General features: G+C 29.0%; 2 protein-coding genes across 5 annotated transcripts in view; one reads left to right on the top strand and one right to left on the bottom strand.

Annotated features, from left to right (window-relative positions):
• The window catches only part of LOC118196820 (cytoplasmic dynein 2 intermediate chain 2-like), a 59,516-nt gene extending 51,133 nt beyond the window's left edge, over positions 1–8,383 (bottom strand). For 2 of the 4 annotated variants that reach the window (XM_085817627.1, XM_085817630.1), the window contains exons 1-3: positions 8,132–8,343; positions 7,962–8,046; positions 131–346 (exon numbers count right to left, since the gene is read on the bottom strand). In XM_085817627.1, the coding sequence (XP_085673753.1) occupies positions 131–346; positions 7,962–8,046; positions 8,132–8,190 (360 nt within the window). In that variant the 5' untranslated portion in view covers positions 8,191–8,343. Of the gene's footprint in view, positions 1–130; positions 347–7,961; positions 8,047–8,131 lie in introns of all 4 variants that reach the window. The other 2 variants (XM_085817628.1, XM_085817629.1) reach the window with 2 other exon arrangements.
• Positions 8,384–8,592: 209 nt separating this feature from the next.
• mRpS26 (mitochondrial ribosomal protein S26) overlaps positions 8,593–23,781 on the top strand; it is a 35,900-nt gene continuing 20,711 nt past the window's right edge. Inside the window, exons 1-2 of the mRNA XM_035368289.2 lie at positions 8,593–8,895; positions 23,605–23,742. Coding sequence (XP_035224180.1) covers positions 8,648–8,895; positions 23,605–23,742 — 386 coding nt within the window. The 5' untranslated portion in view covers positions 8,593–8,647. The remainder of the gene's footprint in view (positions 8,896–23,604; positions 23,743–23,781) is intronic.

The raw sequence follows: 23,781 nt of genomic DNA, 5'->3' as shown, positions 1-23,781 counted from the left end.
TTTTATGAAACTTTTTACCAAACAAAACTTAATATTTATTTAATTTTTTACAATAATGTAGTATTGAGTTGTAATCAGATACCAATGTAATTAAAAAAAAAATCTTTTTCTAGTAATTTAGGATACTCACATCACTAGGTAAAGACTTTTCAAGCAAATATTTACATGAAATTGTGCTGTCATCATTATCTGACAGCAAATTATATCGATGAAATGCTTGACTTTTAACATTCTTTTCTAAAACAGAACAAACAAGTGGGGTCACCCTTGACAGGAAATTTGATAAATTATTTACATCAAATTCAACAAATATATCTCCTTTCTTCTCCTTTGTATCTGTCTGAACCTACATCAAAATAAATTTAAAATGCATAAATGAAAAGCAAGGTAGTGATATTTATGCTATAATATCAAATCTAAATTGACAAAATAATTAAGACCTGAAATTTGCATGTAATTATTCTTAAAACTTTGAATGACAAAAAGATCATTATTACATCAAAGAGTTTTAAAGATTATTACTTACAATTTTTTTTTTACACATAAATAATGATTTTCATTTACTATATGTGAATGGACGTGCTTCACAAATTAAATTACAAAAGTTGTGGCTTCACTATGACTAGTCCATTCATTGACTTTAATGTAAAGACAATCATCTTTTTACATTACTACATAGCTTTTGGGGAAAAAAATAATCTTTCTGCAAAGAACTCCATAGTTTTTAAAAGCACAGAATGACATTTTTGAAAATCTGAAGTACAGTAAAAGCTCAACCATCTGGAGAGCTCGGGAAATGCTGAATTCCGGATATGTGAAAATTCTGGATAGCTGAGCATGTAAAAAATTGAATTCACAGTAGAAAAGCCAAATGAATGCAGGAAATTTTCATTCTAAAATTATAAAAACAGTCATCTTATTTGTTACTAATTTGAATATCAAAGATGCACATTTAAAATAACATAAGATTTTGGGGAGGGGAAAAAATACATTTTGGTCATAAAAGCTGATGTATTTCATAGGCCTTAAACATGAAAGTAAAGTATCTGATCCGATTATGAAATCTTGCCATACATTAAAGTTAGTGGAAATGTTGCCAGTCATTCTGACAGAAGTTTACAGGAACAGATCTTAATTTTTCACATTACATCCCCATTGTTTAGCCATTTTCAAATTGCATATCATAGCTTTTTTCGATGCCTGGATACTGTAACTTTGAAAACACTACATTTCTTGAAGTCCCAAATATTAATCCTTTTTGCAAAATTGGAAACTTATGTCCATCTTTGTAAAATTTATACTGGCTTAGAGTTAATCAAATTTGCAGTAAACCAAAACAGACTTCTTATAATTGTGTTGTGATATTATGCTTCTCCATTATTGGTAATAAATTACACTGTTTAGTGATAATGTATGCATGTTAATAGTATTACAAGCTCAATAAAGGTGTTTAAGATCTCTCAAATGCTAAATTTTTTGAGGGAATCTTTTTTTCCAATATTCCAAAATACTCCAGTTACTTGAGCTTTTAGGTTAGTTGAATGCAGGATAGTCAGGTTTTTACTGTACTTAGCCGTGGCCTTCAAGAGGGAGACGACATGACACTTTATAAACATGGCGGAGCTTTCCGTCCGATGTTATCTTCGGAAAGTCATCTGGATTTTTAAATTTTCATTGGAAATATAACTTTAGCATGTTGCTTAGTTAATTAAAATAGCTGAAAGAAAGGAGGCTTTATATACATTATTTTCACTTTTTAGGCTTTTTACAGATATTTTAATTAACTTTGTGCATAAATATAATTGAAAGAACCGAAGAACAAACGAACATTTTACAAAAATTTAAATGCTGATTGAAAATTGCCACTGTCATGATAAACTGGGAAGGGGGTTCTTAATATTTTACCTAGGCTCAAGTATTAATTTTTTCACGTTTAAGAGCAAAATATATAACCATCAACTTCTATATCTCCAATGTATGTAAATGAAATGCTATATAAATTAGCTAATAAATGTGATAAAACATATTTCATACAAGAAACATACCTAAATCTTATAACAAAAAAGCCTTCCAACATTCATATTTGAAATCAGATAACCTAACAAACAACATACACAACTGGCAATATTTAAAATTTAAAAAAAAAATAAAAAAAAAAAAAAAAAAACCACATAAACTATGCAATGTTTCAAAGTTACCAGAAAAAAGTAACAGAAACTACTATTTTCAATTAATAAAAAATCATTTAGTGTTTAAGCTGTTAAAAGTACAATAATTAGTAGCAATGCTGATGATTTTTAACATCATTTCCTTTGATCATATGTAAATATATACAGTCAAAAGTCTTTAATCCGGACTCGTTGAGACTTCGGCGATTCCGGATTATCGATTTTTCCGGATTATAGATCATCAGTTTAAGTCTGGTAAGATGGCATGCAGAAATTATAAAATTAAAAATATTAAACCGTAATATATGAAAAAAAGAGCAATTATGATCTAAAGGGTATCAAAATTTACAAAAAAAAAAAAGCTTAATATTTATTTGTTTACTTTATTAAACATTTCTTTCAACGTGCGCATGCGTAAAGCATACATTACGCATAGTCAAAATTAGAAAATTGCAACCAGAAAACTATTTGATGTGTACTCGTGATATTTATAATGACGAGGAATTTGATATAAATCATATCAAAGACGGAGTACATCAAGATGAAATACTACATTTACTAAGGAATTATAAGCTGAATAAAATGAAAACATCTGCCCTGAAGATAAGGATAGTGCTGACAGATCAACTTCCAGTTCATTGCGCGCGGCGACATTCCCCCCTTCCTCCTGCAGAGTAGCGTGAAATTGATAAACAGATTTCAGAATGGTTAGAGAAACAAAGGATATGCCTTTATCCATTTTTTGCAGCAATTCCACTTTTTGTTTGATGAACATCGACACATACTTTCGCTTTCTAGATCCTTTGGCAGCTCCAGAATCGGAAATTCTTTTTGACATAATCGAAAGTTCAAGCTTACTTTTACAAAATTGCTCTAACAGTCTGCAAAAAAATAATAAGCCGGAACCAATTCGAAGATTAAGGAACAACGCAATCAGCAACATTAACTCAAATAGATAATTAGATAATTTTAGCTTAGCTTATATCGTCCGTTATACATTAAACATGCATGCGTAAAGGTATTATGCGCATGCATAAACGCATTATGCGTTTACGCATGCGCAGAAAGTTTGTAGCTTTGAGGTCCGGATTATAGATCATTCCGGATTATGGGTGTCCGGATTAACGACTTTTAACTGTATATATCTGTTTTAGACAATGATAGATCCTCACAGCCATTTTATTCATTTTTTCAAATCAATAACATTCCTTTGGATACTTTCCCTTGGATACCGCGCAGAAATGATTTGAATAATATACACAATAGTAAGAACTGCACATTTAAATCTGCTCTTCATTAAATAGCTCACAACAAAAACTTTTTTCCCATTTATCATGAATTTTATTGCTATCACAAGCATGTACAAAAATTAGCAATGAAAATGGAATGTATTCAAATGTAATAATTAAAAAACATAACTTGTAACATTCGTATTCATACCAAGAGCTATATTACAAATTCCAATACAAAAAAACAGAACTGCAATTTGCACTTAATGTAAAATTGCTTGATAAATTATATATATATATATATATATAACAACAATTGCATTAATTTTGACATCATTTTCAAAAATTTTCTTCTTCCAGTTCCAGGATAAGTTGAATCCCATCTCTTTAGAAGTAGAATTTTAACTTTCATTGCTTAAACCAAACATTTTTGAAAAATTAAAATTCAAAAGTCTAATTTTCAGATGATTACTCTCATTTTGAAAATTTCTTCAGGACATTAATTTAATCCTTTAAAATGATGACATATAGTTAGAAGATGAAATTTCATTTCAGACAGAAAGTATTTTACAAATACCAAATTTTTCAAGGACTAAAAATAATAATGCATTTCTTTTTAATAACTTAACAGCTGCTGTGTTTTATAAAAACAATGTCATTGCTTTACACCAAAAAGGTATTTGAATCCATAACAGTTCATGTCAGGGCATAAAAATGGTCAATGGACAATACAGAGGTCAAAAACTGATGTTAATACAATAGATAAGTTTGTGACTTATTTTGCAGCAAAAAAATTGACATCTTAAAAATCATTTAAAAAAAATAGAGAAAGAAAGAATGAGACAGAGTTCTTCAGCAAGGTTTTTCTTAAAATTTGTATTATTTATACATACATAGATATTTTCTTTCCTTAGCTACTTCAACAAAGGATACAGCATTAAAAATTGCAAATTAATTTTTAGTTTCAGCATGGAAAAAGAGAGATCCATCAAAAAAATCTGAAATATTTAATTAAAGCATTTCAGAATTTTTTATATATCAAATATTATTCAAAGTATGAAAAAATTCAAAATGAAAGTACTGATGGAAATTGCCTGAGTGGAAAGGGGGAAATTCTATTATTAAGAAAACAGATAACTACTTCAATCTCAAAATCAGAGAAATTAAAATTTTGAATGCTTGAAGAAGGTAATGTTTGATGCAGGAAAACAATTTAGCATTTTTTGGTTAGTTTAGACAGAAGTAAGTCTAGACAGAAGTCAAGTTTTAGACAGAAATAGCCCTAAAGGAAGAGAAGTATGATTGATGCGCTGCCTTTGAAACCATAACTTTGCTTTTATTGATGGTGTAATGAATGAATAACTAACATTTTGATAGTCACAGATAGAATTTCAAATCATCAGTGCAAAACATCCGAAACTAAAGTAATTCAAAATTCTAGCAAGACAGTGACTGTGACTTTAAGCATATGGTTATGAATATATAATGCTGGCTACTGTTTACTTTGTTTTGAAATACTCAATAATCTAAGACTATATTTAAACCCTATGACATTCGATAAAAAATGAAATATCAAATTTGGAAAAAGAAATACTTCTATAAACAATGAATGAAATGAGTGGTACAAGGTGAAAGAGGCAAATATGTTAAGTATGCACAAAAAATTCTCAGTAAAACTATTCCAGAAAGATTAAACCATATTTTACAAGAAAAACAGCAAAAGATTAAAAAAAAAAATTGTGACATAACGTTTCCTCTCAAAAAGAGAAGATAGTAATTTTTAAATTCAATATTTTATTCTTGGAAAAAATTCTACTAAAAAAAAGGACACACAGATTTTTAAGAAAAGCCCATATTATGTTTTAGTTTAATACATTTAAATGTTTAGCATTATTTTTAGAAACTAAAAATGTTTGATGACTTTTCTGAGACATTACGTGTATGAATATACGAGTGTGTATATATATATATACAGTCATTCTTTTTACTTTCTTTCTCATTTTTATAACAGTTTACATATGGAAAGCAGTTTATATATAGATCATTCAGAGGCACATGATCTCAACTGTTTCATGCCTACAATGAAGAACAAAGAACACTAGTGATAGTTTCAGTCACAGTATCATAAAAAGAGTCTGAGAACACAGATTCTTTTTTAAAAATTACATCACTGTCGATGACTATATATTAACCAAGTCCATCAAATTGTTCAAAATTTGCCTTATATCAAAATGGCAATACATCAATTTACATCACAAAACTAGAGATAAAATGAATTGAAGAAAATTAAAGTGAATTTGAACATTTTCCACTCTAACACAAACCCATAGCTGCAAACTTTGTAAGATGAAAAATCGAGAGGTTCACCATGAAAACTGGGAGTTTCTGACAGATTTTTCACACTGTGAAGTGACACTATTTCAAAAGAACTTCAGATTGAATTCACTCTTTAATACATGATTCAGATTACTTAACTTTTTGTAATTTGATTCTGAAATAATATATGTTAATATCGAATTAGGTAGTCTGAATTTAATGGTATTTTAGCTAATTTCTTTTTGTAATTTTTTGACATTTTAATACTGAAAAAAAAAAAAAAAAAAAATCCTGTGCAGGGAAGAAAAACTTTTAGTTATCAAAATACTTTTAATACAATAAAAATAAAATTAAAATAACTGTGCAGATAAACTTAGGGCGCTACCAAACTTAGCAATGCATCATTTATTGACATAAGACAAAAGTAATGCAAATATTAGTTAATTAAACATCGGCTGAACCTCCATAAAATGTTTTACAAATATAGATGTTTCATTGTCTAACCTCTACATGTGTGGGGGGTGTATTTGCATGTATATATATATAAGATAAATTATTAGAAAAGAGATTTTTTTTATTTATTAGATTTAGTTTATTAAATACAAGTATTTCAATATATTGAAAAAAATTTCGATCTTTGGATTATGGTAACTTAACGATTTTTTGGCGAAAATTTGGCAACCAACTCTGCTACAGCAACCCTCTATTTTTTTTTTCGCCGCCATTTTATCTTCACGAAGTAAAGACATGTTTCTTTTCTTTTTATTTACTGAACACTTTTTCCAACAATCTACTAGTCGAATTACACTTATGCTAGAAATTTTATGTAACAAAACTGCTTAATCATGACAAATATTAACTGCAAAATTGGGAAAAAGTGCACAATCGCAAATTCCTTGCGCGTTTTTCAGAATAGCACATACACATAAACCATTTACACGTCCACTTATTTTTACTTAAAAAAATATCCCAGGATTGCACAAAAATGGCATTGCACACACTCTTAACGTTATCCATCTACACTGCTATTTTCTCATAAATTACAAAAATTTGCACGAAAATGCATGAAAATTTTGTGAATCTTTAAATCCAATAAAAATAACATATATGAAATTACCTGATCACGAAAAAGTATATACCCTTTCCAAAGATGAACATTTCCACGTATAAAATAAATAAAATATCCGAAAACTTTTACCTCTAAATTATCTATTATATTATAAACGTCACCAACGAATTCATACCGCAAACATTACAAATGGTTACAAATACTTAGTGTCAAATATTTAAATTATTTCCATGCACATTTACTTCAACTGAAACGTATACCAAATTCCTACAAACATAAAATTCACAAAATAACTATCATTTAATTAAAATATCACTAAACCATGTACACGTCGACTTATTTTTACTTAAAAAAACCCTCCCAGAATTGCACAAAAATGGCATTGCGCACACTCTTCACTATATCCATGTACACTGCTTTTTTCTCATAAATTAGAAAAATTTCATGAAAATGCATGAAAATACTCATCGTATTCTACTCAAACGTATTCCAAAATACTACAAACGTATAACTCACAAAACCATGATCATTAAATTAAAATATAATTAAATTAAAAACCACTACTTAAAATATAAATAAGCACATACATTAAATTAATAAAAATTAGATTACAATCCTAATTACTTTAAACTAAATCATTGCTAATATAACAATTTTCCAATAATACCATATAAATTTATTTACTCCTTACATTTAGAACAATGCATAAAAATAATATCCTCAAATGATTAAAAATACTAACTTACCTAATCTTCAGAATCTTCATTACGTGGCATGCACACTTCCACTATTTCACACAACACACAATGAAGCTTAATACAAAATAATATAGTACTAGAGATTTCCAAATTATCCCCCTTTTCGGATTAAAGAACTGTAATTCGTCCATTAATGTCACATGACATATCTCATGATCTCTCATTTCCCTCACACAAAATAATGCATAATCGGAACTGAGTACTTCTCACATTATTACCAAAGTCCTAGGTAGTAACCTTTATTGCCTCCAAAATGTCGCCAAACTACCAGTTACCATATTCCAAAGATCAGCCGAAAAAAATTATTACTTAGTATACATTAAAATAACTGTTGATTTAAACCTGAGATAACACTATTATTTATAAAATAATTTTTATCAAAATTATTGCTTTTTCTCGACGTGTTTAATATTTGCATTACCTGAACACTTTCTCTTTGAGGAACTTGGCAGTTTTTCTCATCATTTTGTAATATTTCAGTTTGTGCAAAATTAGGCTTGACAGACCTATATGCAAAGAGATATACATTTAATTGTATCCATTTGAAGACTCAGAGGGAACATCAATTTTAAAATATATCTATATTTTTACTTTTCTTTTGTTTCCCCTGTAGCGAATCCTGTGCTATCTCGGATAGAAATAGAAAACATCAGGGTTCTAATAAAGAGTTAAAAAGCGACTTGATTTATCTAATGGACGTATCGGTTCGTATATCGTATTAGTTTTAAATATTCGAATCACAAATATCAAAATTACTAATACATAGTCTCATACCCGCCGAAACACATCTGCTGCTTCTCCTTGTAACCATAGCAACATAATAGCTGATAATAATGAGTTGAGTCGTCGAGCTCTTAAAAAAAATCTGGGCATTGAAAAGCTAGGCAAAGAACGTAGTAAACATAAAAATGCTCCAATACATATTAAAATATGAGTGAAATCAAAGTTGAAAGAATCCTCGAGAACTATTTACAATAAAAAGGAGAAATATTCAGAAACTAAATATTACCTTTAAAAATTTTAATAGTTTTATTAAAGCTTCGTCTGGCAACGTATGTTTTGTTGTTGTTACTGTATGTTTGTTATATTTTTTATTACTGTTGAGCTATGGCATTTGTTTTAAACAAATGTTTTCCTTGCGTGTGGTCCCCATATTTCTTTGGGAATATTCGACTTGCTGTGCCAGTCACAACGCAGCTGAGGTGGAAGAAAATTCCTATAAGAAAACCAATGTGGTTACCCACTGCTCCATCTAAACTGTACAGAATTCCTGAACATCCTTATGTCCCACCTGATGAAAAGGAATTGATCGCTGAACTGCTGGAGGAATATTATTGTAAAGTAGAATCGTTGAGGTATCAAAAATTAGAAATAAGTTGAGCAAAATTTCAGTTAACTATGAAATAACTGACCAGTGATCGAGCGCTGAATACAAGGAGTTTGACTTGGTTTCAAATTCCGGGCTGGCTGAGCGGGAGTTTTATTAGTTTTCCCCGTGTGTAATGTAAATATGAGTCAGTATTTCTTAGAAAGTCCTCCACAAAAGCATCCTTCTTCTTAAGCGAATATCCTACGAATTCCATTTTACATAAACTAAATACTCTAATCCAGTCCTCAGCTTTTTGACTAACGCATACCACCTAAACAAAAATTGAAAAACGTTAGTACCACCACTACATTTTACAATAATTATTTTTCAGTTTCTGAATAGAAATACAGTGTCTCACAAAAGTGATGGGACACTTGTGCTTTACAAAAGGAAACTGCAACAAAATAAATTAAAAAAGCATGTAAATTTTTTTGTGGGTGTGTTTCATACTTAAATTTAGTAACAATTATTACTTAACATACATTTTGTCAAAATATTAAAATATTAATTTAATAAAAATACAATTGTTTAGAACGGAGCAAAAAATGGCTCACATAAGTGATGGGACACTTACTTTTCCGTCAAATATTTATCAAAAAACTTTACTTTTTAAAAGGTTTTAATATTTTGTTGGATTTCCTTTTACTTTTAAAACATGATTTAATTTTCTTCGAATGGATTCGACTAATTTTTTTGTGATTTCTGGAGTGATTTTACCCCATTCTTCTTGAAGCATAGATTTTAATTGTTGTTTTGAAGAAATGGTGTGTTTGCAAATTCTTGATTCCAGTTCTTGCCAAATATTCTCTATGGGATTTAAGTCTGGAGATCGTGGTGGTGTTTTCATTATTTCAGGACAGTTATACAACAGCCAGAGTCTAACGTTCAAAGCAGTGTGCTTGGGGTCATTGTCCTGGCAGAATTTAAAATCGTTATGAAGGTTCAATTGCTGAAGATTTCAAATTTTGATTTAAAATGTCAATATACATGTACTGATCCATTATACTGTCAATAAAAACAAGGTTAACAACTCCAGCGGACAACATACACCCCTATACCATAACTCCTCCTCCACCATGTTTTACTGTTGGCACCAAGTTCTGCTTGCGAAATTCTTCTCTGGGTTTTCTCCACACCAAGATTCTACCGTCAGAACCAAATATATTAAATTTACTCTCATCAGCAAATATAACTTCATTCCAGTAATCAGAATTCTTATTTTTATGTTGGATTTTGCAAAAGCCAGTCTGAGTTTTCTATTCTTTTCACTTACGAAGAATTTTTTCCTTTCTGCTCTACCATGATATCCAGTAGATCGAATTGCTCTTCTAATAGTCTCAGGATTAACAATTACTCCATATAATGCTTGTAAATCAGCAGCAAATTTAGGAGCACTCATTCTTGGATTTTTTTTAATATTTCGAACGATAATTCGCTTATTCCATTGGATAGCTTTGATGGTCGACCAGGTCTTCTTTTTATCCTAAATCATACGATTCTTTTTATATTGTTTAATGATATTGAAAACTGTTGAATGACTGAAGTTGGTAAAATCCTAGTATATGGTGCAGCCTTGGCGCGATTTTGAAAATTATCGCCAACACCAAAAATGATCCAAAGAACGTCTCGATTTTGAAAATTATCACCCACACCAAAAATGATCCAAAGAACCTCTATATACTATACACTAATACTATGTGTGTATATACATAATATATACTATATATAACTATATATATTCTTTGAATTACCCGTTTACTACTCGTTGTACATGTCCCGTTTTTACTGCTCATCATAAAGTCGCCAAAAGTAGCTAAATCCTGTGTGCACCGGATACTAGGATTAAACCCTGAAGTTAACTGTTTCAGCAGTTTCTCTAATAGATTTTCCACGTTCAATATGCAAATTAGTAACTAATTTTCGAATTTCAGGCAAAGTTTCTTTTCGTTTAGCATTCATGGCTGCACAGAGCTAAAAAACACAAAAATTCCAAAACAAACTGGAGAGAAAGACTGCAGACGATTTTATAAATTATTGCCAATTGCTTTTGAGTAAAAATAAATACCCCAAAAGATATTTTTATTGCTTACTTCAGACGATTTTTGTTGCATAGTACGTAGTGTCCCATCACTTATGTGAGCCATTTTTTGCTCCGTTCTAAACAATTGTATTTTTATTAAATTAATATTTTAATATTTTGAGAAAATGTATGTTATGTAATAATTGTTACTAAAGTATGAAACACACCCACAAAAAATTTTTACATGTATTTTTAATTAATTTTATTACATTTTCCTTTTGTAAAGCACAAGTGTCCCATCACTTTTGTGAGACACTGTATTAAAAAAAATATTTTGCTATTTGCACAAACTATTGATTATTTGTATTAAATATGCACACATAAAAAAATATTAGATTAAAAATTGGTTACCATTTTAGGTACAAAACTTGCCCATTATAATTGAATTTGATTTCCTTCACTTTGAAATATTTTTTTATTTTCTTTTAATAACAGAATCCGGCACAGCTTTAGTATTAGTCCTTTTTGGCAAGAAATTTGTTTGGCGATATTTTGGAGCGATAAATGAAAAATTATGATAAACTTGGTAACCCTAAATACTGAGCTTCAAACATGCCGCCGTTTCTGTCCACGTAACTTTAACGTATTTGATAGGTATCAAAGCTTTGATGGCAGGAGGGATAAATTGTGTGTTTTTCTTAAAGTTACTTTTGTGTTAGGAAAGCACAACATTTAAAATATTTTTTAAAAAGCCAAATTTTTGATAGTTAAAACTGGTGCTTTTAATATTACATCACATGAGTCTTGACATTTTTTCATATGTCAACTCTGCATATTATTATAAACTCCACCCCACCCACCCAAGGAAAAAAAAAACACATTTTCAGTAGCATGAGGTAAACTCTTGGTGTTTCCTTTGCTAAGGAGATCAAAATTACCATGGTCTAAAAATACTTATTTACCTCATATTAGAACTATAGGGATGTGTAATTGCATGAATTCATAGGTTCAAATCAGGTTTCATTATTGCTTTTATAACATTTTCATAATTTGTCTGACTATAAAAAATATAATGTTGCTTAGATTATGGAATATATTGCTTATAATTTAGAGTTCTCAAATTTTGTAAATCTTACAACCTAACAGCTGTATATAAATAACCTTCACTGAGTATTATTACTTTAATTAATAGTATGTTGACATAACAGTCGACTTTTTATTTTAAATTTTATGCAAATTTTCTACATTACTTAAACATTTTATCTAACAGAAATCTGAATTTTTTGTAATAAAAACTCTATAATAAAAGTAAGAGTACAATTTATATATAAAAATTTGACTACATGGCAAGCACTTAGATACTGATTTCAATGTCTTTAAATGTTATTATCATAAAGTTTAGATATATTCTTATTAAGTTAAGATATACTTTTATTCTATTATAAAGTTTAGATGTACAGAACAGAAGGCACACTTTGTGCTTATGACTCAGTCAACCACTTGTGGCAAGATAACTTATGATAACAATTAAGTTCAAATGTAAAATTTTAAATTCAAATAAATTTGTAGCCCAAAGGCTGCACAAATCAATTTAATGCAAAGTTGGTTAAAAACGTAACTGGCATGGAATTCAACTATCAGCAATTATAATGCAAGGCTGAAGACTACAAATCTTTTCTTATCTAGCAACCTATTAATGTGGCCTCAAAAGGCAAAACACGGTTTGTTTTACAAAATAAAAATTTCATTTGGATTCTGGTAAGAAAACGGATGGAGGAAATTGACAGTAAAGATCCCAAGCATAAAATAACTCTGGTTACAAAATAAAGGAACGTTACAATATACTTTGTTCCCTGATTAATTCAGTACATGAAATAGTGTAATGCATTTTTGTTTGCATCACATACAAATTATTTAGTTTATTTAAATGCTTTCCAAAACTGACAGGATTTTGCAAACATATTGACCATATTTTTCAACCTATAGATGCAACACTTCTTCTCTTCAGAAGTAAGATTTAGAATTAAGAAATAAGAAAATAAGAGAGAATTATGAATAGAAAATAAATACATATGCTGGCTAGCAGAAGAAGGATGCTTTCATAAAGTACTTTTTAAGAGAAATTGGCTCAGATTCACATTACATCTACGGAAAACTACTAAAACTCTCATATAGCCAGTCTGAACTACCACTGTTCAGTGGCTATCACTCCACCACTAGTGGATTCCAATGACTGTTCGAATTTTTCACAGAAATCATCATTTACGATGATTGTTGTATTATTATTGGTACAAAATTTACTCATTATGATAATTTAATTTTAGCTTTTAAATTATAATCATAAATTACTTGTAATAAATTGAGGGATTAAAAAATATATACTTCTTAATATTTTTACCATTTACAATATTTAATCATAAAAAAATATTTCTAACACTGGTACAAAACTTGCCCATTATAATTGAATTTGATTTCCTTCACTTTGAAATATTTTTTTATTTTCTAATCTAAGAAACTAAAGTAACATATACTAGTTTGAAATGCATTTATTAACCTTTTGTAAATTTCATTATTCATAAACATAAAAATTAACCTTTTGTAAATTTAAAATATTAGCTAAGTACTAATATAATAAAATATAAATATGAACTAATTACTTAAAATATTAATGTTTAATACATTATATTTTGTAATTAAAAATATTAACATTTTGTAAATTTCATTACTCATAACATAAAAATTGCCATTAATTCATTTACAGTAGTATTTCAAGAATTTATCATAGCAGTACTAGAAATGTTGAAAATTAGAGAAAGACTGTTTATTCTGATTAAGAGCTTATTTTTTAGGATTGTTATTTAGTCTAGATCGGGTTGTGTTGACAATCCGCTATTTTTTTCCGATTTTCAAAGCCGGGTCTACCTCGGCGACCGAAGTTTGTCGCCAAATAAAAAAATCGCCAAAAGGACCAATACTAAAGCTGTTCCCCATTTTAATCGTCACAATTTAAGTTATAATATTTTCATTCTAAAATTTGCTGTGAAATCTGGGTCTGTTTAAGGGAGATCAATTTGTTTATCTCTGGTCTTATTTCATTTAGTTTTAACCATAAATTAGGAATCCATTTTTTTTTTATTCTGTATTTATTTGTCAAATATAACATTATAACATGGAAAAAAGTCCTTATTCACTCAAATAGGTTGTGCAAAATGGCAGAAAAAATTTAATAACTTTATTTCAAATGCCTTTGATTTTTTTTTTTTTTTTTTTTTCAGTTCAGTTATCAACAAATGTGTTATTTTTGAAATCTTTAGTTAGAGTTCGATCACAGGAAATTTCTATCAATTGTTCTTTTTCTTCATGAGATTTTTGAAGTTAATAGTTAAAAATACTTTGTTTCTTTACATACCACTGGTTGAGAATCGCTGATCTAATCTATGAAATATGAAAAAGTGGTGTATTGATTTTTCAAGAATTTACAAAGTTTTATATCAAGTTATATGTTATAGATAGAGCACACACACACATACATATATATATGTAAGATAAAAAATATGAAAGTAAACTTCTAATTTTAATTCACTATAAAATCTTTTATTTTTTATTTTATTTGGGAACTGCATCTCCCTGTCCTAAAAATAGTGCTGTAAGTCTAAACTGCATCATTTAAATTAATCATGCAATCTTACATAATGCATCTTCTACTTGTGCATTACTTGCTCTTCTTGCTTATGCTTTCATCTTGTTAAGACGCTTTATTGCAATCAGCTATGCTCTGCAATAGTATCAAAATTGTTCTGGAAATGGGTACCTTTGGAGTGCCAAGTGATTGTGGCCACAAAATGTGAATTTAAATAAAAAAGGAATTTAATATGACTCAACTGTTTATTCTTCAAAATGGATGGACAGTCTAAGCTTCACGTATGTACTCAATCAGCATTCCTATGCATCTACGTCTTAGTGTTCCTACATCAATGCTTCCAAAATTGTGTTAATACCGTCAAAAGTCGTTAATCCGGACGTCCATAATCCGGAAGGATCTATAATCCGGACCTCAAAGCTACAAACTTTCTGCGAATGCGTTTATGCATGTGCATATGCATTTACACATGCACATACCTTTATGCATGCGTATATGCGTTTATGCATGCACTTTTAATGTATAACGGGCGGTATAAGCTAAGCTAAAATGATCTAATTATCTATTTGAGTTAATGTTGCTGATTGCGTTGTTCCTTAATCTTTGAATTGGATCCGCCTTATTATTTTTTGCAGACTGTTAGAGCAATTTTATAAAAGTAAGCTTGAACTTTCGATTATGTCAAAAAGAATTTCCGATTCTGGAGCTGCCAAAGGATCTAGAAAGCGAAAGCATGTTTCAATGTCCATCAAACAAAAAGTGGAATTGCTGCAAAAAATGGATAAAGGCATATCCTTTTTTTCTAACCATTCCGAAATCTGTTTATCAATTTCACGCTGCTCTGCGGGGGTGGGGGAGAATGTTGCGGCACGGAATAAACTGGAAGTTGATCTGTCAGCACTATCCTTATCTTCAGGGCAGATGTTTTTATTCTATTCAGCTTATAATTCTTTACCAAATGTAGTATTTCATCTCGATGTACTCCGTCTTTGATATGATTTAAATCAAATTCCTCGTCATTATAAAAATCACGAATACACATTAAATAGTTTTCTGGTTGCAATTTTCTAATTTCAACTATGCGTAATGTATTCTTTATGCATGCGCACATTGAAAGAAATGTGTAATAAAGTAAACAAATAAATATTAAGCTTTTTTTTGTAAATTTTGATACTCTTTAGATCATAATTGCTCTTTATTTCATAAATTATGGTTTCATATTTTTAATTTTATAATTTCTGCTTGCCATCTTACCAGATTTAAACTGATTATCTATAATCCAGAAAAAACTATAATCCGAAAACGTCGAAGTTCGGAACATCTCTGAAGTCCGGATTAAAGACTTTTGACTGTATTACATTTATATATATATATAAAACTAGCTCTAAAATATGAAAACATTATGCAAGTGCTGATTTGTGAAAGTTATCAGTTCTCAGTGTTTTCATTGATGAATAAAGTTACTAATTCTGGATTCTTGGTTTTTTTTTTTTTTTTTTCTTAAATTTTTGTGAAATAAATTTACACTAATATATTTTATTGCATTTCTTATATATAATGTTCTCTTTAGGAGTGGCCACTGTTAATTTAAACAATTCTTGAGCATTTGAAAAAACACTGTAAGTTACTAGTTTTAGAGACAATCAATAATTACAACTATATTGAATTTCAACATTTTTTTTTAGATTCACTTGCGGAGTGCTCTTATACATTACACTTATCTTGATTTGTGTAATGACTTCATTGATGAATTATATACAATTCTTATGATCAGTACTTTTATCCATTCAGCCACTCTTGGGCCAACACTAAATGTGCTCACCATAAAAATGGTAATGTGAAATTGGCAATATTGTGAAAATGTTGTATTGCATGCTTGGCGTTTCCATAGATGTGCAGTACTAATTTTGAAATTTTTAAATCATGAATAAATTGAATAATTTCTGTGTTATGAAAGATACTTCTAGATATAAGCCCTCAATAGTAATTGAAAAGCAAATTATTAGTTGTGGTCTTATCACTCAAATACTGTTAATTTGAAACTTGCACATTGTAGTGAATAGATTTCTTAATTTAATTAATTTGTTTGTTAAAAACTACAGATGGTATCAAATATTAAAAATCAATAATCATATAGCATCACTTTTTGCAAAGTGAGCCTCTTTTTTTTTTTTAGAGGATTGTAAAATTTTATTTTAGTAGGGCTGAAATTGAATACATGTATTAATAGAACTTTTGTGTATCAATGATTAAGACTTTAAAACATTAACTACAAAATTTTGATTCTTCAAAATATTAAAAAAATTTTTTTTGGATATACTTTGTCTTTCTATAATTTAATATCTATGCAGTAGCTTTGTTAATTACAGATCTTTAATGTAATATGTATTACACCAAGCATAATATGGAATTTTTATCAAAGAAATGTAATTTTTTTCAACTAAAATATTTTCTAACACTTAACTCTAAAAAGTTGGAAGATTTTTTTTATTGTCCATTTCTAGATTGTTTTAAAATTCTGTAACCACTCACATGGAGAAATATATGAATATTTATAAAAGTTTAGAGTATTTAATATTTATGGGCTTTATTTGTATGTGTTCATTTAAGTTTAGTTTTTGCATTATTAATTGTGACAATGAAAAGCAATAATGTAGTTAAAAACAGACGAGTGAACTTCCACATTAATTCCACAGAAAAACTTCCACATTAAACAAGATTGAAAAATCTTTCCCACCCCTTATGTTTCCAAAATATTAAATTTAAATGTAATTATTTTTTTAAGAGCTAAGAATTGTCAATACATATGTGCTTAATATATACTTTTCTTCCAATAAGCAGAATAGCAAATGTCTAATGAAGGATTTGCATTTGTTTATCTTTATCTGAGCTAGATTCAGCTTCAAAATTTTTGCATTGTATAACTTGGCACATTAATAAAAGAATTTATGCATTATATTCCTATTACTTATATCAAAACATGAAAAAAAAATGATTGTAAAACCAAAAGGCGTAAAACAGAGAGGTATTTATAACTGTTATGGGTGGTCAGTAGTTAACTGCCAATTTTGGTGGCATTTATTGCCAAATGATATAGCAAACCCAAAAATCAAGTAATAAAATTTGTGATTTTTTTTCATTCAAATGGAAATTTTTTTAATTCAAATTAAAAAATGATCATTTTTAATTTACCATTCAATATAAAGCTGTTACATTCTTACAATAAAGGAATATTTTCCCTTCACTGATGTTTGCAAAAACAGCATGAAATGAAGTTATGTACCATTGCAAAAGCCATAAGAGATGTAATGTGAAAGAAATACGAAATGTGTATGAATTTCCAGCTGGTAAACCTGGCAGCTATCGCCCTAAATTTGGCAACATATTTTTCCTCGGCCAGGGTTCGTACGGTCCTTAAGAGTCCTCAAAAGGTCTTTAGGTTTTTTTGGAATTGATTTTGAGTCCTTAAAAGTCCTTAATTTTAGTCAAAGTCGGCAGAAGGTTCTTAATTTTAATCATCTAAAATTTCTGTCTGTTTTTCCGACTGCCATTTTGAGTGTGAATTAGCATTTTGGAAGAATAATTTTGGTGATTCACTGACATATATGGTTATCTTTGAATAAATTCATGGGTTATAATTTGTTCCCATTTCTAATATAAATGGTGGGATACTCGAGTCACTGAGCAAGAAGTGAAACATAAGCATTTCGAAATTCATTTTTTCTAATAAAGAGCACTTAAACAACTTTTGGTTTTTGGTTTGTAAATTATTTGATTTAACGGTTCTAAATTTGGCGACTCATTGACAATTGGTAATTTTAAGATCCACTTTTATAGAAATTTTTTAATTCCGAGATCGGGATTTTTTTTTTTTTTTTTAACATTGTAATATTGATAAATTTCATTAAAATAATGGTAATATATTGAAATCATATTTAAAAAATAACATTAAAATGAAACATTTTTATTTTTCATTATCATGTTATAAAGTTCCATTTTGGCAACTTATTAACAATATTTTGAAACTGGAAAATAAACAAGGTATAATGCACAATTTACAAAACAGTTCTAAGCAAAAACAAAATAACTATGTAATTAATTAAAAATATCTTCTTTTTTAATTTTTTCATGATAAGAATTTTCTCATGTAATTGTCTCAGAATATGCTTCAGTTTTCTCTATAAAATTAATTTTACACCCCCCCTTTTTTTCCAAAATATTTCTGGCTTTTTGCTATTACAGAATCGGTAGGTATAATTTTTGTTTAGGATTTTAGACATAGCAGCATGGAAAGTTTAGAAGGATTTGAAGGCAAGATTTATTGTCCCATGATTCTAGAAGATTTAAGAAATATGTTACAAAATGAAAAATGCCTCCATGGTATTAACATGTAATGGATGTATTTTACAGAAAGTTTGCGATGAATTTCTTACTTTTTGGAGAACGTTTGGAAGAATAATGAAAACATATTATTTGAATGTTTTACTTCTGATACTAGGATCTTTTTCTTAACATGTTTTATCATCCCTATATTATCTCTACTTTTCACTAGACACACACATGGAAAATATCAGAAATGCTTCTAATCTTATCACATGGACAGGCATTATACAAAGGAATTTTTTTATTAATGAAGAAATTGAAAACTGACAATTTAAAAGATGTATCTAATATGCTTTAATGCATCATATACAGAACTGGCACTAGGCATTTTACCACCTGATACAATCTCTGTGGTTGCTAAATTCTGCTGCCTAGTACCTTTCTTAATTCTGCTTCCATTGCCTGCCCTAAATTCTAAAAGTTATGACATTTGTAGATTTTGTTGCTCGGTGTCACTAAATTCTAAAAATTCTGCCACACCAGCTCTATAACCAGATCTTACCATATATATTTCATATTTCTTCTGAATGTTCATATTACTAAAGAAATAAAATTAGCAACTTTTTCTATGCATTCTAAATGCATTTATTTTTTATGAATAACAGAAATCCTCAATTAAATCCAAAAATTCTAAAATGAAAAGGAAATGTATTGAGGAAAGAAACTGAATACATAAAGAAAATTATTCTTCAAAGATACGTACAGTTATTATTATGTAAATTACCCAGTTATTTATAATTTCAGCCTTTACTATAATTTTCCATTTCTATTTTCTCATATAATAGAGTTACTGAGCCAGCTTAAATTAAAATAAAATTGTATAGTCTTTGACCACTAATCTACATTTTTAGTTTGAATTTGAGTGTTCTTCTTTAATTATATCACCACAAACTGTAATTGATTTTGTTAGCATCAGAACATATCTTTATATTCTAAGTTATTTTTAAATAAGATGCTTATTTAAACCTTTGTCTGACACTGTAGTTACATTCAGACATAGCGATAATTTGCTTCATGTATGTCGGGAGGTTTTGGACTATTTAACTTACCAGGTCAGGTAAACCCTCATAGCTAAGATATGGAGAGTGACAAGTTAGGAGATAAAGCACGCAGAAACTAGTGAGAACACTGGTTTGCGGATTGAGACAAATTTCTAATTGTTAGAAAAGATGCTTAAAGAGAAGGAAATTGATATAAATTAGCCAAAATATCTGGGAAGGCTTCAAGTTAGAAAGACACATAAATATTTCGTTGAATGTTGTTGTTACAAAACATAAATGTTTTGTAGCTTTTAGTGTGTAATTATCCTAATGTTGTTTAAGAATCAATGTCATAAATTGCATGCATTTTAAACTCAAATTTTATTAGATTGTGATTTTAATAGGGCTTTTTTAACAAATAAGTAAAATTTAATAGTGGCCATGTAAATCTATAATGACTAAGGTTATCTTAACTACCTAATTTAATTATTTATAACTAACTGCTTACCCTTAAAAATTATCTCTGCATAGTAAAGCGAGCTACTATTGCCTTTCATTAATCCTTACCGTGGTCACAAGATAAAACACAAAGATGTAAAAATTCATGTAAAGCTTGTTATTTGCATCTACTGACACTTAAAATAATACAAAACAACTTATCACCTGTGGTGCTTTAGTGGCTTATTAGAACCTTAAAGTATATCAACTGGGTTACAATCCCTGAAACTCTACATGAAGCTATGACACAACTGCATCAAACAGAGCCTAATTAACTTTCAAAACTTGCTGACCAGGCCTACATCAGGCTTTTCAGGTTTATTCTGATCAGCAGGTCCTTTTCTAGACAAGCAGCAGTCTTTTATGAGTCATGCTGATTATGATCTTGCTTCTCATTCTCATTTTAATCTACGCCACTTGACATAAAATCTACCTGATATTTACTAAACCTCTAACCTGAGCAAGTATGTGATTAAACAAAATATTTAAAAAAAGAGGAAAAAGGCGAAGAAAAAAAAAAATCAAACTAAAGCTAACTGTTAGTAAAACATAAATGAAATGTCACTTATCTTCTTTCAAATATGTCCAACTATTACATGTGTAATAATTTTACATGTGTAAAATATTTAATGCTACTTGATACATTTTATAAATTTGATTTTATTCTCAGACTTATTAATAATTAATTAATTAATATTTATTAATAATTCATCGGATCTATTTTATTTTTAGGATGGTATTGCAAAAGTGAAGTTCAAGAATAGATAATATTTTTAATTGAATTTATTCTGTTTCCATTTGCTCATAGGTCCTTAATTTTTTCATCAATGGTATTTAAAAGTCCTTAACCCTCGGAGCGTTACGGGTTTAGACCTGAAATTTCAAAGTTCCTCAAAATGTCATGAATAAGTGATATTTTCTTGATTTTAGTTAAAAAATGACTCTTTCATTTTGTACCTTGATTCCTTTTCTGCCAATATACATCCAAACTGAAATCAGATACATTAAAAGCTAGCAGAAATTTTCATGTATAATGAATGTGGAAGGTATGGAATTTTCCGGCCATAACGCTGAGAGGGTTAAAAGGGGTATCAGTAACCCCTATGCCGACAATGTTAAAATGGCCATTTTTTATGTACCTTTTCTCAAAATCTGCTGTAGATACACGCTTGAATTTTTTTTTTTTTTTTTTTTTTTGTGTGTGTGTGTTTATTTAAATTATACATATCTGATTATACTAAAATGAGCTTTTGAAACATTTTGAATTTTAGAGTAATTTACAGAATATTTATTAGGCATAGTAAAATTTAGCACTTTTCTCACACAGAAAAAACTTTTTAATATTTTTTTCTAAGTTTATCACAAAAAGCTCATTTCAGTAAATATTAGGAAACCTAATAAATAAGCCATAAAAATTTTATATACCTGTGAGCAGTAGTTCCTGAGAAAAGGTACATTGAGCATAAAAAAATTACATTTGGAGAAAAACGTGTTTTTATGTCAAAATCCTCATTGATCAAAGCAGTCGATGACAAATTAAAACTAGATTTTTTACAGTTCTAATTTTCATAGGGATTAAAGAAAGATTAAATTATTTTTAGAAAGATAAATGTGTAGAGAATTTGAAAATGCAAAAATTGGAAATTACAATTTTTTGAAGATTTTGAGATTTTGGAGTTCCAACACCCCTTAAAAGTACTTAATTTATGTGTGCAGAAATGTGTATGAACCCTGTTGGCATTTTGGTCTCCATTAAAACTGAGTTACTGGTAAGTAACCTGAGAGGTTATTGTATGAAAATTAAATGTGTTTTGCAAAATAATAAATTTGCAGATTCATTTTGCTGCCTAGAAATACACTAAATCCCCATTTAGTATAATAAAACTTGGGCCACTTTCCTTCTTTAACCCTTATGAGGCCAAATCTTTCACTAACATGTTTGCTTAAGTAATTGAAACTCCTGAAATTTAATTTGAGTTTCACTACAATCCCACCCTGCTCAGTCATTAATGAACAAAGATTTGTGAAAGTTTGAAATGATATTGTTTCTAACTCCTGCTAAAGGAGCTGCCATTAGCTACTGAGTGTATACAAAGTCATCTTCAGCCCAAAGATAAAGAACCACAAATGAATCATTTTAGGACAATATTATATACGGTAAAGATGAATTGATGCAATACATTTGGGTAAACTGCATCTCAGGTTACTGGGTATTTTAGGAAGGGTGGCTCACTGAGCATGCGATCTCGCCTGTCCAGGTGGCCATTTGTTATTTGAATGAAAGACCATCTTAGGCCCTTTAGTGTAAAAGAGTTCAAAAACCTGATATAGGAAAATTATGATGCTGAATTTAATTTTAACATGCTTTAGAAGCCTATTTCAGGATTTTTTTTATTAAGAGCAACACACTGTAGAACTGAAACTATGTGACCTCCATAGTGATCTTTTCTCATGCAGAAAAGGAGAATAAGCATTAAGTACTTCACATATTTCTCCATGTGAGTGGTTACAGAATTTTAACACAATCTGAAAATGGACAACATGCTAATTTAAAAAATCTTCCAACTTTTGAGGATTAAGTGTCAAAAAATGTTTAGTTAAAAAAATTACATTTCTGTGATAAAATTCCATATTATGCTTGGTGCAATACATATTACATTAAAGATCTATAATTAACAAAGATACTGCATAGTTATTAGATTATAGAAAGACAAAGTATATTCCCCCCAAACTTTTTTTTTAATATTTTGAGGAATCAAAGTTTTGTATTTAATGTTTTAAAGTCTTAATCATTGATACCCAAAAGTTCTTCCATGAATACATTTCCTCAATTTCAATCCTACTAAAATGAAATTTTACAATCCTGTAAAAAAGGCTCACTGTGCAAAAAGTGATGCTATATGATTATTGATGAATTTTAATATTTCACACATTAAATAATTGAAAACGTACAGATCCCCGGAATTGTTACATATTCATTTGCAATGAATGTAAAGCTTCCCTTTACACTATGGACAAATGCTAGCTTTTATTTCTTTCTTATATTTGATGTCATATTTGTCTAAAATGCAGTTAAAATTAATATCAAGTAATTGCTTTGTTGTTACTGTCAATATTGGCATAATGAAGATTCTATTGCATGGTGAAATTGTATATTTATCTTATTTAATTTAGGCAATTATTTCAAGCAGAGGTAAAACAGAAAGATGAAGATGAAGGAAATACATTAGAACAGCAACAAAAGGATGAAGCAGAATTTCGTCTTTTACTTGAAGAAAATAAAAAAGAAAATGAAAGAATCAGGGCTATAAGGTAATTAAAAAATAATTACCCTAAACTTCAGACCTGCTC

This window comes from Stegodyphus dumicola, chromosome 5 (genome assembly GCF_044657685.1).
Source record: "Stegodyphus dumicola isolate Sdum_Otavi_A_Nest chromosome 5, ASM4465768v1".
Taxonomy (NCBI): Eukaryota; Metazoa; Arthropoda; class Arachnida; order Araneae; family Eresidae; genus Stegodyphus; species Stegodyphus dumicola.
Note: the sequence above shows the minus strand (reverse complement) of the source record. Positions and strands in the feature narration are given on the sequence as shown.